At 37.0% G+C, this 18,878-nt stretch overlaps 1 protein-coding gene across 1 annotated transcript in view; it reads right to left on the minus strand.

Moving 5' to 3' along the window:
* Positions 1 to 642: 642 nt before the first annotated feature.
* Positions 643 to 18,878, minus strand: part of fbxw10 (F-box and WD repeat domain containing 10) — a 43,023-nt gene continuing 24,787 nt past the window's right edge. Inside the window, exon 16 of the mRNA XM_067370287.1 lies at positions 643 to 714. Coding sequence (XP_067226388.1) covers positions 643 to 714 — 72 coding nt within the window. The remainder of the gene's footprint in view (positions 715 to 18,878) is intronic.

The raw sequence follows: 18,878 nt of genomic DNA on the forward strand, positions 1-18,878 counted from the left end.
GCTTTGCAAATCTCATCATCTAGTGCATAACATCATCAAAAGATTCTGGAGAAATCTCTGTGCGTAAGGGAAAAGGCCGAAGACCACTATTGGATGCCTGTCATCTTCGGGCCCTCAGATGACACTGCACTCATCGGCATGATTGTGTCAATGACATTACTAAATAGGCCCAGGAATACTTCCAGTAACCACTGTCAGTAAACACAATCCGCCGTGCCATCTGCAGATGCCAACTAAAGCTCTATCATGCAAAAAGGAAGCCATATGTGAACATGGTCCAGAAGCGCCGTCGTGTCCTGTGGGCCAAGGCTCATTTAAAATGGACTGTTTCAAAGTGGAAAAGTGTTCTATGGTCAGACAAGTCTAAATTTGACATTCTTGTTGGAAATGTCCTCCGGGCTAAAGAGGAGGGAGACCTTCCAGCTTGTTATCAGTGTTCAGTTCAAAAGCCAGCATCTCTGATGGTATGGGGGTGCATAAGTGCAAACGGTAAGGGCAGCTTGCATGTTTTGGAAGGCACTATGAATGCTGAAAGGTATATAAAGGTTTTAGAGCAACATATGCTCCATTCCAGATGACACCTATTTCAGGGAAGGCCTTGTGTATTTCAGTAGGACAATGCAAAACCACATACTGCACCTATTACAACAGGATGGATTCTTCGTAGAAGAGTCCGGGTGCTGAATTGGCCTGCCTGCAGTCCAGATCTTTCACCTATAGAGAAAAATACATCAAAGACGACCACAAACTCTTCAGCAGCTGGAAACTTATATCAGGCAAGAATGGGACCAAATTTCAACATCAAAACTCCAGAAACTCATAACCTCGATGCCCAGACGTCTTCACACTGTTTTGAAAAGAAGAGATGCTACACCATGGTAAACATGCCCCCGTCCCAACTATTTTGAGACCTGTAGCAGGCATCAAATATGAAATTAGCTCATTTTGTGCATAAAATTGTAAAATTTCTGTATTTAAACATTTGTTATGTTATCTATGTTCTATTGTGAATAAAATATTGGCTCATGTGATTTGAAATTCTTTTAGTTTTCATTTTATTCAAATTTAAAAAACGCCCCAACATTTCCGGAATTCAGGTTGTATTTACATAATATAAATAAACATTATATATACACACATATACAGGCAGGAACTTTTGTAAAGGAACACTAGAAATAGTTGACTGCTTTTAATGGTAAAATATTTAAATTTTGAGATGTTGTCCCACCAACTGATTTTTATATAATCATTGCTTTCAGACCTAAAATAAAATCTGGTTCATTTGAGGTACAGTTGAGAGCAGAAATGACCATTCACCAGTCACTTGTGGTTTGATAATGTTTGGTTTTCAAATTGATTTTTGATGGATGTACATTTAAATACCCTTAAGAGACCTGCTTATTACATTCACCATGCAAGTCCACCACCAAAGGGCCAAGACATACAACAGAATCACGGTTGGAAGCCTACATAGTAATTTACACCTTTATTAAAAACATGCCTTCAATTTCTACCAGTGATCCCCTCTCCATCTCTCTTTCTGTATACCGAAAATATCAACGGAACCATCTCCAACACTTTTCCTATCTATTGCTCTATGCATCAGGCACTGCGAAGTGTGTTTATTATAACGCACCGTTTGGCTTATCAAAGTTGTGTTATCCATCCTCACTCTCTGTCCCCATTCACCCTGTGATCACAGCACCTCTTTTCTGGATCGCAGCCAAACAGGCCAGCCTTAAAAGGTTTCCTGCTTACCGGCATGGATGCTAACTAAAAAGGGTCAAGTTTGAAGTGCTCATCTTGTTATCTCTTTTAAGCCAGCAGCAGTCTGGTGGCTTCAACACTATTATCACTTGTCTGACCATGTATGAGTAAGCTGCATGGGGAAATATTGCGCTTGGCAGTGGACCAGATATTTTACTGTGGCCAGGAAAAGCGCCTCATGTGGCCATGCCTGTTTTCTTTCTTTTTCAAAGGCTGTGTGAGTCAGAGAGAGAGAGAGAGAGAGAGAGAGAGAGAGAGAGAGAGAGAGAGAGAGAGAGAGAAAGAGAGAGGAAGAAGAGTCAGACAAACAAGACAGTGTTTGTCCTAAACTTCCATAATCTAACTATAGGGTCTAATATATATATATGTATATATATGTCCAAAACTGCAGCTCTTGTGGGGTGTTCCTGGTCTGCAGTGGTCAGTATCTATCAAAAGTGATCCAAGGAAGGAACAGTGGTGAACCGGCGACAGAGTCATGGGTGACCAAGGCTCAATGATTCACGTGGGGAGCGAAGGCTGGGTCGTGTGGTCTGATCCAACAGAGCTACTGTAGCTCAAATTGCTCAAGAAGTTAATGCTGGTTCTGATAGAAAGGTGTCAGAATACACAGTGCATCGCAGTTTGTTGCGTATGGAGCTGCATAACCGCAAACCAGTCAGGGTGCCCATGCTGTGTTAATTAAAGCTCCTTTTCTTTTCAATGTCCTTCTACCTCCTCAGGGACTCACAAAGGTACCCAGCATCACCTGAATAATGGGCTACTCACTGAGAAGAACAGAACAGAACAAAAGGCTTTTGGATATTAATGATATCATCAGCCCTCTAAAGCAGAACCAAAAAAACAGACACCTTGAAATTTCCATGTCGGCAGGAGGATGTGGATAAGTGTGTGATATTTCACACTCTCCCACTAATCACATTGCAAACTAATACGAAGGACTCCTTCATGGTCATCTGAGAGTGCTGCAAATGATGGAAGGAGGATGGCACGCTACTCTGAACCACATCTGCACAAAAATCAGGAATATCTTGATGGGACGCAGTGCACCAAAAATTCTTTTTTGGAAATCTGTGGGTAATTAGCCATTTCAGACAGACCTAAGGTGGGCTTAAGTTAAGCCTATAAGGTTTATGGGTTATACCTGTTATTCAGAATTCCTCGAAATCTGCCAGAATTCTCTCCTCATTATTTAGGATAGGCATTATTCCCATTGCCAAGATTCCCAGATGCTGCAGATGCACAGCTGGAAAAAATGAGCTCATGGTTCTGTCTGAGAGAGACTCATCCACCGGAAAATGTCTCACTCTATGAATGAATGACTTATAGTGCTGTCATTCAGCTCAAATACAAGGCAAATTCACCCTCACATCATTTACAAACCCGATTCCAAAAAAGTTGGGACACTGTACAAATTGTGAATAAAAAAGGAATGCAATAATTTACAAATCTCATAAACTTATATTTTATTCACAACAGAATATAGATAACATATCAAATGTTGAAAGTGGGACATTTTGAAATGTCATGCCAAATATTTGCTCATTTTGGATTTCATGAGAGCTACACATTCCAAAAAAAGTTTGGACAGGTAGCAATAAGAGGCCGGAAAAGTTAAATGTACATATAAGGAACAGCTGGAGGACCAATTTGCAACTTATTAGGTCAATTGGCAACATGATTGGGTATAAAAAGAGCCTCTCAGAGTGGCAGTGTCTCTCAGAAATCAAGATGGGCAGAGGATCACCAATTCCCCCAATGCTGCAGCGAAAAATAGTGGAGCAATATCAGAAAGGAGTTTCTCAGAGAAAAATTGCAAAGAGTTTGAAGTTATCATCATCTACAGTGCATAATATCATCCAAAAATTCAGAGAATCTGGAACAATCTCTGTGTGTAAGGGTCAAGGCTGGAAAACCATACTGGATGCCCATGATCTTCAGGCCCTTAGACGGCACTGCATCACATACAGTAATGCTACTGTAATGGAAATCACAACATAATGTTTTCTGGAAGTATTCCTGAGCCTGTCGTGAACACAATCCACCGTGGCATTTGCAGTTGTCGGCTAAAACTCTATAGGTCAAAAAAGAAGCCATATCTAAACATGATCCAGAAGCACAGGCGTTTTCTCTGGGCCAAGGCTAATTTAATATGGACTGTGGCAAAGTGGAAAACTGTTCTGTGGTCAGATGAATCAAAATTTGAAGTTATTTTTGGAAAACTGGGATGCCACGTCATCCGGACTAAAGAGGACAAGGACAACCCAAGTTGTTATCAGTGCTCAGTTCAGAAGCCTGCATCTCTGATGGTATGGGGTTGCATGAGTGTGTGTGGCATGGGCAGCTTACACATCTGGAAAGGCACCATCAATGCTGAAAGGTATATCCAAGTTCTAGAACATCATATGCTCCAATCCTTTCATTTTCCAACATGACAATGCCAGACCACATACTGCATCAATTCAATTACAACATCATGGCTGCATAGAAGAAGGATCTGGGTACTGAAATGGCCAGCCTGCAGTCCAGATCTTTCACCCACAGAAAACATTTGCTGCATCATAAAGAGGAAGATGCGACAAAGAAGACCTAAGACAGTTGAGCAACTAGAAGCCTGTATTAGACAAGAATGGGACAACATTCCTATTCCTAAACTTGAGCAACTTGTCTCCTCAGTCCCCAGACGTTTGCAGACTGTTATAAAAAGAAGAGGGGATGCCACACAGTGGTAAACATGGCCTTGTCCCAACTTTTTTGAGATGTGTTGATGCCATGAAATTTAAAATCAACTTATTTTTCCCTTAAAATGATACATTTTCTCAGTTTAAACATTTGATATGTCATCTATGTTGTATTCTGAATAAAATATTGAAATTTGAAACTTCCACATCATTGCATTCTGTTTTTATTCACAATTTGTACAGTGTCCCAACTTTTTTGGAATCGGGTTTGTAAACAATATAGTTCAAATCGGGTTTTCAAACTTTTGGCGCTATACTCAGACCCCTAAATATGAAGAGTCCCTTGTGAAGGACACCCTTCCTAAAATACAAGCAGCTACACTATAATGATTTCTGAAGGATCATGTGACACTGAAGACTCGAGTAATGATGCTGAAAATTCAGCTTTGCCAACACAGGAATAAATTAAATTGGGGGGCGAAAAACAAACAGTATTCTCACTGCAGGCATAAGCAAGAGCATAGGTGCAAAGTAGAGTTAAACGAATGAAAAAAAAAGCTTGACTGAATTAATTATGAAAACAAAGAATGGAAACATAAAGAAAAACACGATGAAAGAAAACTATACACAGACCCAATTTCAAGACCTCCCCTCCTCTGGCAGAAAGATAAATCGGCTGAACCGGTCCTGAACCTTATCACTGTATGAACTGAAAGAGAATCACTTCATTAAGATTCCCAGCTCGTCTATCCCACTCTTCTCCTGCTGTTTATTAAGTCTAACTCTATCGGCATGGCTCTTATCTCTGTTTTCATGTCTGCAGAATGTTTATTGTAATTTCAAGCTTGTTTTCTGTGACTACAGGGAGATTGTATTCCTCTTGCTGTCATTATTAATCATGAGGAGGAATGCATGTGGAATTAGATCCACCAACACAATCACAGCAGCCATCCGTTCACAGGTCTTTCCAAAAGTGTATTTTAGACTATACTTTCGCTTTTGTAATCAGACTGGCTCATGAAACGCTTGACTTGCATGTGATTATTAACATGCTGTTCAGAAAACTATGATGTAGCACCTTTGATAGGAATTTCACACATGAGTGAAATTGGTTCCAAACAATCAAATTTTTTGAACTTTCTCACTGTTTATCCATGTCTGGTTTATTTTCTAGATCCATACACTGTGTGAAACCAATAATGAACTGACAAAACTGATGTCAACAGTTACACAACGCTGAACGCTTCACCTGTAGCTTACACTATATGAATATGAGACCTCGTGCTAAACCCAAATATTAGGGTTGAATATTCTCCCTCTTTTCCCATGATGCAGCCAGTTCTAACACCCTTTCCATCATTCTAGACATGTTTATAAGTGCTATAGCAACAAGATCATCCAAAATCAGTTTGTGCATGTCAAAAATGTTTAAATCTTATTTGCTTTAAATCTTGTTTAAAGCAAAAAAAAAAAAAAACAGGATTGTTTTTTATGTTTAAATTTATAAACATATTTAAACCTATCATGAGCAATTAGATTAAGTGGTGATATTGATTGATATCCAATAATTGTGGGGATAAAATGCTCAGCAGCCTCGTCCACTTCCATGAAGCATTGCGAAAGAAAAAAAAATTATATATACAGTTAAACCAAAAACTATTCAGACACTAGATATAATTTTTTCTAACTTTTTTTAAATTATAGTGAATAAACTGTAATAATGAATGAAATGTTCAAGGTGTCTGAATAAATTTTGTTTTGACTCTATATATATATATATATATATATATATATATATATATATATATATATATATATATATATATATATATATATATATTAGAGGTGGGCATAGATTAATTTTTTTAATAGATAATTAATTTAATAGATAATAGATTAATGGCTCATTTGAATTCTGCCGAAGACATTCAGAATATGTGAGATACCCAAATTGTCCCTGCGTCCCAATGTCCGTACTATCCATCCTAAATAGTATGTGAGATTAAAATAAGTGTGTCCCAAAGCATAGTATGTTGAAAAGAGTACGCCAAAAGTCCCCGGATGGTCTACTATTTCCGGTAGATTTTCGAAGTGTGGATCCGTGCACACTATAGAAGGCTAATATTGCCCACAACCCATTGCGCTTTGGATGAGGATTCAGTTCAGAACTACAAACACGAGTAAAAAGTGTTAAAAACTACAAAACATGGCAAATATGCACGATAGAGGCTGAGAGGCTGTTTGAGTGACTAATAATCAGTTCAAACTGATAGAAAATATTTATTTAATGTTATATGTGTTATTTTTCATCTGCAAATACCAATGTTGACTTTTATAAAGATCTGATTGGCCATTAACTTTTAAATGCATCATTATGCATTAATATGAGGAGAGTTCTCCACATGAAAGACTCGCGACTGCAGATCAACGTGCTGCATTTCTCTCCGATACGGTAGGAAATTAGTTAAATGAAAGGTGGAGGATGTAAGATGATTGACAGGCCAGTTTACGGTAACAGGATGCGGCAGAGAGCAAAGACGCAATTGTATGACGTGATAGTATGTCCCAAAGCTTGTCTACTCTTTTGCTACACACTCAAAAGTAAGTACTTTTTGTTCACAGAAAGAGTACATACTTTTAGGGCGTAGTATAAGTAGGCGAATTGGGACGCAGCAAATGACTAAAAGTAATCCGCCATTTTGTCCGACAAAGCAGGAGTTAGAAGATTAACCTCGGTGGAGTTAAACTTTTGTATATTATATTTTGTATATTGACATCTTTCCGCGTTTGAAACAACATTGATTCTCATGTTCATTCATGTTTATTTGATGCTATAAATGGACTCGTAGTAAGAGATGATCAGTTTACGAGCCTCTTGAGTTGAGGCATTACAGCAATCTGTCACGACCATGGTCACGACACATTAAAGAAAACGGGTTTTATTTATTATTTATGTTTGAATTTCTTAAAAAACTACACAGTTTTAAGCTGGGACTTTGTTAAATATCATAAGTTACCTGCTTTGTCTTGTCAGTGTCCTCTGCTCCGTGATGCATTTGTCACTGTGTGACGTGACGGGCGTGACAGCGCCACAGCTTGTCGACCAAAGCAACAGTAACTAAGGGGGGCGGGTCTTTGCGAAGGGTCGGCTAGGTATACATCCGCGCTAAAATATCAAGGTGAAAGTCGTCATAGCTTGCGTAGTATAGACCCAGCTCCCAACCCAACTTTGAGAATAGATTAACGGCGATATTTTTTTTATCGCCCGATAAGAGTCTCGCGTTAACGCAGCACGTTAACGCCGTTAACGGCCCACCACTAATATATATGTGTGTGTGTGTGTGTGTGTGTGTGTGTGTGTGTGTGTATAGTTGTAGTCTAGTAAAATAAAAATTAAAAAAATTAAAAAAATAATACAGTCATATTGTGAAATATTGTTACAATGTAAAATAACTGTTTTAATTAATAATATTAATTTATATCCTGAATGAAATTATCTTTAAGCAGACAAACTGACAAGAGCATTTCGGGTAATAAACAATGGGATCATTTCCACAGCACAACTTTGTTCTGTCCATGAAACATTTTGATAAAACTGTAATCGCCAGTGTGTCGGTATGGCTCTCTGCAGGTGAATATCTATAAAATGTCTGCTATGTTGATCGTGGAATGGATAGAGGATATTGGCAGCCACTACAATTCCTTCCCAAAAGCTGTACAAATAAATGCAGACCTCTAGCTAATGTCAGCAGATATGAGAGGAAGTAGGCCTGGCAGGACATTCTGACACTTGTGGGGCATAAACAGAGAAAGAGCCTAAAAGGGGACTTCAGACATGCTAACCGCTTGCCCATGGTATGTTATTGTTGCCGTGGGAGAAAAGGGCGTTAAAAAGGTATGCAGAGATATTTCACTTTCCCCACCAAGAAAAACAAGCATGGTTAGACCTTTACAGCTCCTGAGCGTTGGGGTATTGTTATACTTTAACAGTACTACAGTGGGTCAGATATGCTAAAGCATTGCCAAGAAACATGGATTTTGATAGATATTCTCTAGTCTGGGCTCATTTACCCAACCGGAACCACTGAAATATGAATATGGAGCATTAAAGGAAAGACAAGCGGATGGAGGAACAGCCCTTGTGAGTTCTGTTCAACTGTATCAGCTCAGATCTCTCTGGCAGTGCCAGATGAGCCAGTCATGCCTGTTGCTCACATGTGGAAATATGTCTTTTTGAAAGGCTCTGGATTCATTCAAACAGCGTTTTCAGCTCTTTTACTGGAAAAGACCATTATTTAGGGCACACTGACACGGCACAATATCATCTGAGAAGGATCAGGCGAGAGTTTCTTTTTAAAGCTCACAGCTTGCCCTTGATGATGACAGATTTAATGCGGGCGCGAAGTAGATCTGATATCAAATGCATCTCGTTATTTTATTTGTCTCCTTTGGAGTTATTTTCAACCGCCCAACGCAGTCCCAGAGGTCACAAAATATCGTTTAAATAGGCTGAAGGCAGACCTTGAAAAGCCTGGGCGGGCAAAACCACATTGTTTTTAAGTTTTCACTACCAGAGGAGACCTGAATAGGGATGGCGAGTTGGAGCTGATTAGCCATGGAGATTATTCCCAGTTGGTTTTCATTTTCCCACCTTGTTTATAAAACATTACATTCCCCTAGAGTCCCAAAACAGCAGCTGAGGTTTCAGTAAGATTACACAGTACACTCACTGTACACGGAGGGACTGGGGTATTTGTTACTTTAGACGAGGCTTTAGAGTACAATTGGGTAAGTCAAACATCCAATTAGTTTTACTGAAACATTTGCGGCCAGCCCGTGCTGCAATGTTTTAATTGCGCAGTCTGTTGGCGACCGTTTTGTTCCTAAGCAGGAGTCGGCTCTCTCTTTGCTTTTACTAGCTGACAATGGCCATCCAGAGAAGGTGATAAATTATAATGTAAATATGTCAGCATAAAAAATGGCTCCTCTCTCTTGTCTGTGTTTTAATATTTTCCAATTTGATCATGATGTACTGATTTCATTAGTGCGCTTGGTCTAAACTATAAGCACAGCTTGAAAGGTTAGTTTTGGCCCCAGGTGATGTCATTATGTACATAATGTCTGTATTGGAAGACCTCTTTGTTATATTCTGTCTGCTAAAGGTTATGTTAACATTTCCTTAATGAGCGAAATCAAATTCATTTAAACATATAACATTTTTTGAGGGTGACACATTTCTGGGAAACACATGGCACTCAGAACAATGGTGAGATGTACCATTCTTATGCCTCTAGTGCTAATAGTACTAACGCATTACAAGTAACATGAGTTATGTAATCGGATTACTTTTTTAAGAAACAAGTAATGTAACATTACTTTTCAATTTAAAACAAAATATTGGAGTTTCCCATTTACTGACTGACAGCTCTCCTGTCCCCATGTTGAGATAAGTGTAAATAAGTAAATAAGTAATGCAGTTAGTTACATTTTGGAGTAATGCAATATTGTAATGCATTACTTTTAAAAGTAACTATCCCCAACACTTTCATCCTTTACTACAGTATGTATACATATACAGTACATATATATATATATATATATATATATATATATATGTGTGTGTGTGTGTGTGTGTGTGTGTGTGTGTAAGCAATAAGGTATGAGAGGCTGTGCTGTATCATGAATTGTCTATTCGCGTTGTGCCTAACCATGGCCTTCAGCCATGACTTATTCATGATACAGCACTAGCCTTGACTACCTTTGGTTTTATAAAATGGTTACTATACAAAAAAAATATTAAAGCCGAAAATATGTAAAAGCAACTTTCATGAAGTAAACTCTTAAGCCTTCCTTCCGCCGGAACAAAAAAGTCCCTGACCGTGAACAGCAACAGTTACATTATTATGCCATTAGATGGCAGCAAAGACTGTCTTTATGTTTTAGTCTGTAAACAAAGACTTTTATATTGAAAAGACTGAATTGTTGTGAACACGGAACAAGATGCAACTGACAAATGCTTTGCTAGCGCTGACAGTCACGGAAAAACCCCTTAACTGTTAAAAGGACAAGATAATACATTTAACAGATTTTTTATTATGAACATAGGACTGACTGACCTGAAGGAAAATGCTATATCTGAATGAAGGTAATAAACTCGCTCACTCGATCTCTTTCTCACAGTACTCTTCTATATAATTCAGTAAGCTTCAATGAACAATATCAATTGAGAACAAACAGTTTACATCACTAAGAGTGGTTGCTAAGGGTGTTGTGTAGTGAACCGTTGGGTGTGTGTATGTGTATATATATATATATATATATATATATATATATATATCTATATTTATATATATATATGTATATATATAGTATATATATTAAGGCTGTCAAAATAACGGATGGATTATTTTTTTAACGCGTTATTTTTTCTCAGATTAATTAATCGAAATTAACGCGTTAAAAAAAATAACGCAGATTAATCCATTCCGTATTGACCTTGAACCTGGAGCCGTTTTAGCCACCATTTGACTGTAAAATGAAGGAGGAAGATGACTACTGAAGATGACTACTGCGCTGACGGACATAAACGAGCAGAGCTCGTCCCTCGTGCGCTCGAACACTCTGTCTTCAAAGTAAGCACCGTCTTTGCACTCTCTCTACCTCACACAATGCTAAAAGTTCGTAAGACCGAATCCATGTTTCACGAGGCACATTCGGTGAATGTTTTTCCTGAATAACCGCTGGGTGTGAATAGTGCTCAAAACAACGTCACCTCATCTTCTCTGACAAGCGCCCTGCACGTGCAGAGCAACCACACTTTCAGTAAACAAAAAGAAAATCCTATCCAGTGGTGAAGTGTTTCTTTTGCAATGTCCTAATAACATCGCGATTCGCACGCAACGCGTCAACGTCTGCTAATGTCCAATTCACGACCGAATGACTCATTTGAACAGATTCATTTTAATGAATCATGACAACAAATGATCGGTCCACACGGTCTATAATGAATCATTTACTCGAACAACTCTGAAATGAGAACATAAGTGTGCTTACCCCATTTAGCAAGAGTGGTTAGTAACATTAGCCTTAATAATCCACAATATTTTCAGGTTAATTAAATGACAATGTGTAGTAAATTAGGCCTACCTATAAAATCAGTTAGTTTAGACTGGAGTGAGGTGAAACCAGAACAAAAAAGCAAGTTGTTGTTAGCTAGGTGCATTCAATTGTATATGGTAGAAAATTATATTATTAGTTAATATAACTTCTAAATCCTATTTTGTAATACTTTTCAGGTTTAGCAAAAAAAAAAGCATCTTCTCTTACAAAGCTATAAAATCACTTTTTTTTTTTTTTTTTTTTTTGCAAAGAGGGCAAGAAAGAATTACAGTGAGAGTGACGGGTACTTTATTGTCAGTATCGGGCTCGCAGATAACGTGGGTAGGCACTTTTTACTGTTTGTGTGGATGACCATGTCTGTCAGCACTGAAGACCAGGGAAAAACCCTGCATTGATTCATTTGAATTGAAATATTTAATACTTTCACAGCAAAAATTATGTATGCGATTAATTTAGATTAATTAATCACAAAGTATGTAATTAATTAGATTAAAAATTTTAATCGCTTGACAGCCTTATTATATACACACACACACACACACACACACACACACACACACACACACACACACACACACACACACACACACACACACACACACACACAAATGCATTATTTCATTATCTGATCACTTGAAGGCATAAAAAAGTTTAAATCTAAAGCTTAAAATCTAAGTTACAGAGCATTGGTGCAGGATCTAAGGCACCTCAACAGGATGTGTTTTTATGATGCATCCTTAAATGTCTAACCAACTGGAGCTGTGGGTGATGGCCAGCAGTGTGCGTCATACTGTAGCCACCAGCGGTTGGACGCTTTGCACTTTTTCCCCTTAAAGGGACATTTGCAAGAACCCATAACCCATTTGCTAACACTGTCCTCTTATACTTCTCTCCATTCTGATTTCCATTTTTACAACTTGAAGAACTTGATGGTGTGGTAAAGGTTTGCTCCCGGCAAACATTCTCATAAAACAAGAGATGATATCATTATGGCTTGACACATTTATGTAGTGTGGAAGCAGAGATATTGCCTGTTTGTGATGCCATTCATATCTAAAACAAAATTGAAAAGAAGAATACAGACTGGTTATATGCGATTCAAGTTGTATAATTCAAGTTTTCAAGTTGTAAAAATGCAAATCAGTATAGAGAAGCATGTACAATGTACTACAATGCATCTTATTTAGATTTGAAGAAAAAAAAAATCATGTTTTTATACTGTCCTTATACAATAAATAAACAAGAATAAAATTTCATATATATGTATATAGAGTATCCAACTATATATATATATATATATATATATATATATATATATATATATATATATATATATATATATATATATATATATATATATATAATGTGTGTAACAAATTTTAACAAATACTTACATGCTTAAAGTGAAGTGTGTAATATATATATATATATATATATATATATATATATATATATATAAATATAAATATATGTACACGCACACATACAGTCAAACCAAAAATAATTCAGAAATTTTTGATAGTGGGTGCAGGACACTATAGGTCATTATGTAAGTGAGGATAGCAAAATAAACTAAACTGTGACATATTATACCCCAAATTTCCTCATACACTACACTCTAAAAAATGCTGGGTTAAAAACAACCCAATTGGGTTGTTTTAACCCAGCGGTAGGGTTAAATGTTTGCCCAACCTGCTGGGTAGTTTTATTTAACTCAACTATTGTTTAAAAATTACTCTATTGCTTAATTAAAATTAACCCAAAGTATGTTGGAAATGAACATTTATTAATGTTCAATGAATAATTATTAAACAATAAACATTTATAAAATTGTTTATTAACAAATTTATATTAATAAACTATTAAACTATTAAATTTACATTAATAAAATATTAAAGCTTATTAATAAACATTCACCTTTTGTCTACTATTGTTGTCTCTAATTGCATCTGGTTTTTAATTTCCCAACTATTTTGGGTTCATTTTAAGCTAGCCATATAGCAATTTTTAAACAATAGTTTATAGTTTGTTATACAATCACTGGGTTTGTCCATTTTCAACCCAACTTGGGTTGTTTTTAACCCAACATTTTTTAGAGTGTAGACTACCAGTAAAACTGATACTAATTTGGAACCAAAAATTATTCAGACACTTTGACCTGACCATGTTTTGCTTAAGTGTTATCTGACATTTCTGACACAGTTTAACTCTGTGAGATCTTGTCATATTTTATTAGCACTTTTTGAACTCTAGTGAATAAACTGTATTAATGAATGAAATGTTCAAGGTGAATAAATTTTGGTTTGACTGTATATATTATATACATATATATACATACATACATATATATATATATATATATATACATATATATACATACATACATATATATATATATATATATATATATATATTGTCCATCTATAAAGCTTGTCATATTTCAGCTGAGAATTGGTCAGAAAATGTGTTTACTCTACTGACTTTCATTACAAAAAAAAATAAATAAATATATATATATATATATTCCAAGATAAGATGCAAAACCCATATATCCTATTTCACAGTTCTGGTTTGAAATCAAAGGCTTCATTTTACTTTGGAAACTGGTTTAAGTTGTCATCTTATTACTCTCACTCCTTTAAAAACACTTGCCATTCAAAGCCAGCCAGACCAATCAGACCATCAAACCACACTTTCAAAAAATGCGATGTAATCATCCCTCGATATGCACAAATCCCAAGATATCCACTCACTTGGATGAATTCTCCTGATATGAAATATATTGTCTTGGGCAGAAAATGGATTTTCAAAGATCATTTCTGACTTCTCCACAACACATTTGTCAGCGCACAAACCCCAACATATGAGGAAGACTGACATATCTGACTTATCAAATCAGATCAGGTTACCGCTTCGGGGCACATTTTCTCAGGCTTCAACAGCACTGGGCTCTTAGCAGAACTGTCAAGATCGAGGACCCAAGCCCCCTATTACCAGCCCACTCAGCAGATTGCAACTGATATTGTTCAGCCACTATTGCTTTGCCCTCTATCATGTTCCATTGGCAGAGCTCCACTATTTGCCCTAGTTAACTTGCAGATACCCTCTCTGTCCGTCTGGCAGTAAGTACTCAGACTAACGCCAAAAGGAGTTTGGTTAACACTCCAGCTACCCATTTACATGCTGGACCGTACACGGTCAAGATTCTGAGGGATCAATTACTTTCCAATCTTGTGCAATTGTGGCTGCATAAACACTCCAAAAAATGCTGTTTATATGAGCGTAAGGTGGCCAGCAATATTGTTTTATTATCTCTAGTTTTTAACTCTCACTTCAACCTCTTAATTAATTTCTGCACAGCTGTTAACAGATGTTGCGAGGTGAAACTCTGAAATATGTTTCATTAGAATCGTTATAGGCGACCGGGGAGAGTCCAATAAAACAGGCACGTCAGTGCAAACTGACAGCCAAATGGACGCAGCCGCGAAAACATTTGCTCAGTGTGGAGAAAATTGAGAAAAAAGTCACCAGTGATTTGTGGGTCTTGGGAAGGTTTTGCCCACTTCATCGCTTCAAAACCAAGATAAACAAAGTTAAAAGAGATATGAATCTGTGAACAAGCTTTTAAAGGCATCAAGGGAGAAAATGGTGGTTTTTGTTTCAGAAATTGAGAGATCATTTCAGGTCAAAATTGTCCCTGAAATGATGTGCTATTAAATATGTACAATTTTATACACATTTTGAAGCTGTTTATTAGTCAAATCTATTGCATCTGGGATAAAATATAAATATTTTTGTATTATATCAATCTTAATAAATAAATATTAATTATGATACTTATCAATATATACATTTACATTACATTTAGTCATTTAGCAGACGCTTTTATCCAAAGCGAATTACAAATGAGAGTAGTAGAATCAATTAAATCAACATGAGAACAACAGTATGTAAGTGCTGAGTGAAGTCACAGTTATGTCAGTAAAGTGCTCATAGCGATTTTTTTTTTTTTTTTTTTTTTTTTTTTAAATAAATAAATACACAGATAGGAGAAGAATATTAGTCAAGGTAAGTGCTACTACTACTGGGTCAAGTGCTGACGAAAAAGATATATATATATATATACTGTTTAAAAGTATGATATTTTTGCAGATATTTTTATTAACCACATCCAAACCTTAACTTTCTCTAAGAAATACAGATAAGTCACAAATGAAAGCATTTAATAAGCCAATAAAACATGCTGTAATTTTGTTTTAGTATACAGTAGTTACACTGGTAATGATAATATAATTAAAAATTCTTCCACCAATTAACTTCATTTAATTAGCAATGCAGCAAATACCATGTTGATGTATAACGTGTGATCACAAGTGAGTCGACTTTGAATCAAAGTCCCTTTAAGACAAGTCATTTCTCTCGGTGGTCATCTTTGAAACACCTCTCGGGCTTGTGCGGCTCCTATCTCTTTGAATGGGGAAACATAAATTTTCTCCAAAGCTGTTTGCCAAGCTTTCGATTAAATTTCATATTTGAAATCCCCAATGAAATCTGACAACAACTGTCTCAAAGATTTTGCTTCTAAATGCTCAAATCATGACAAAAAACAGTATTTTTCAGGCTGGATCAATCTAATGTGCATGCACAGTCCTAAGTGTGCATCTCTATAGGAAGTGCACGTCTGGCTCTTATTTAAAAGGCGGGACTTATTCCGCCATATTGCGCGTTGCTCTTTCTCCCTTTCAAAACAATACGAGTGACGCGTCTTGTGTTATTCTATAGTCTTTGCTTTGAATGCAGTGAATCTAATTAGAATTTAGTCAGAACTATCTAGGTTTGGTGTGAAAGCCAGATGTTCTGAACTCCTTGGTGTATATACAGCTGCATGAGACCTCAGCTGCATCTTTCAAAGATGTCTGATCTCTCACTTCATCCATGTTTTTTTGAATATATTAGCTGTTAATGCCCTCATACAGGGCTAGTCCATATCAATGCAAGAAGGCAAGCACATAACAGAGACTGGAATATGAGTTTGTCTCTGTACACACAGCAGGGAATGAGGCAGTGGAGAGTAAGAGGATTTGAGTAAAGAGAGTTCACTGAAGCACAGGGACCCTCTGGTGTCCCAGACACCAACAGAAACTCTCTACGATTCAGCATTCTAACTGCATTACATTAATCTAATTCAGCCACTTTGTACAAACACAACAAGCGTTACTGGAGAAACATCTCAGAATCAAATGTTACACTCCCAGTTTCCACCAGAATACTGCAAAATATTGATGAAACATTCTTACGAGGAGACTTCAAAGGATAGTTCACTCAAAATTCGGTCATTATTTATTCAGCCTCATGTCATTTCAAACCTGATTTTCTTTCTTCTGTGGAAGACAATTGAGAATTTTTTAATAATATACTGGTTATTTTCTACCAATGAATTACAATTAAATGCTTTCAAGCTTAAAAAACGACATGAAAGTACAATAAAAGTAGTGCATATATAATATATAATTTTTTTTTACGTAAATGTTAAAAGGAAAATGACTTTGATGTGCACAAATGAAAATATGAATTCACATACATGAACCCCCTCTTTCTCGTAGCTATAAACGAATGCCATTTTGCTCTTACAGAATACAAAAAGTCTTTTCACGGACCATATTTAAATCTGAGAGGAGCCAACATAGAAACTGACTTCCATTTTCTTTTCCAAACTATTTGGTTAGCACTAAGAAAATCAAAGCAACCTACATTCCATGTTTACCTTCCCACAGACTCCATTAAAGTTCATGACACAAACACCCAAACATACTGACATGGGTAACACGTACAAACTTCAGAATGAAGTGGATCTGGATGTTACCACATCAAAGGCAGCTGGTTAAAAAGGCTCCTCAGATGGTCAGAGATGAGTGGACTAAAGCACATTTTATAGGACGTCAAAAGAATAAGATGGCTGAGTGTGTGTTTGCAGCTGTGCAGAGTTGCGTTGAAAATCCGGTCGGGCTCTGTTGTATGCACAACATGACAAATGCTAGTTGTTTTGTGTGGGAACATCATTCTGGTTTTGGCCAGCTCTTAGTACAGTTTATGATTTTTTTTATGACAATGGAGACCAGTTTTCTGGATCACAAGAATGGAATGCTCATGAACATCCAACAATCTCTTTAAATGATCCATCAAACCAAATCCTACCCATAAGGCTCAGTCTTAAAACTTTAAGTAGTCAAATGTTTATAACTAATTTCAATTATCTAATTGAGAAGTGATTAAAATGGATGAGCATCAGGGTTTTTTCTTGTTTTTACTAAAAAATGTATAATTTTAGAAGCACTGTTTATTTTTATATAAAATACTGTATTAATGCTTTTGTAACCAGTCCTACTCAATCCACTCCAAGCAGAATTTGAACCAGCATCTCCGGCATGGGAGGTGGGCACACTAACAAGGAAACTAAAGACCGCAGCCTCTAGCGCCAGTCGCTAGTGTGCCTCTTGAGGCCAGGGGAGTGACATGCATAGCTCTTACTGGCCTACTGGTTTACATACATAGCTCTTACTGGCCTATGTTACACTCACCCCCCTAAACCTCACTCCCATCTGGGTCACGGCACCAAATATAACTGGTCCTACTCAACCCGCTCTGAGCTGGTTTCGAAACTGCATCTCTGGCATGGGAGGTGGGCGCACTAACAAGGACGCTAAAGACCGCAGCCTCTAGCGCCAGTCGCTAGTGTGCCTCTTGTGCCGGCGCGTTTTGCAGGTTTTTTTTCACATTGCAGCAAAACAGACTTAAAATACTCCGTCATACTCAGGTATTTTTCAACAATACCTTTCATAACATCATAGAAAACCAGATGTATACATCAAAAAGACATAAAATCATACATTTTAGCAATATCACATAGCATGGTGGTAGGAAGGCAAAGACTATGGGTTTGATTCTCAAAAAATGCTATGTCCCTCTTTGGATAAAAGTGTCAGTTTTTAAGTTTGAATGCACTGGGCGTTCTCATTATTGAGTCCTGCTCTATTCTTTCCTATGCTGCTCATCAAGCCCACATTCTTGAATGAAATGGAAGGTTTATTCAATACCTATTCTGTCATCCACAAATCTCTACTTCGTTAAGTTTTTATAAGAGAGAGTGTTTACATTTTTCACACAGCTGCCACAAACGGTTTCAATGTGTTTCATGTAGTCACTATTGAAGAATTTTCCAGAATTTTAGTAGACGTATCTCACAGCCCCAGCACCTAACAGAGCTATTTTCACCGTCCCCACTGGAGGTGTCCATTACACATCACTGGGGAT

Source organism: Chanodichthys erythropterus, chromosome 19 (assembly GCF_024489055.1).
Source record: "Chanodichthys erythropterus isolate Z2021 chromosome 19, ASM2448905v1, whole genome shotgun sequence".
NCBI lineage: Eukaryota > Metazoa > Chordata > Actinopteri > Cypriniformes > Xenocyprididae > Chanodichthys > Chanodichthys erythropterus.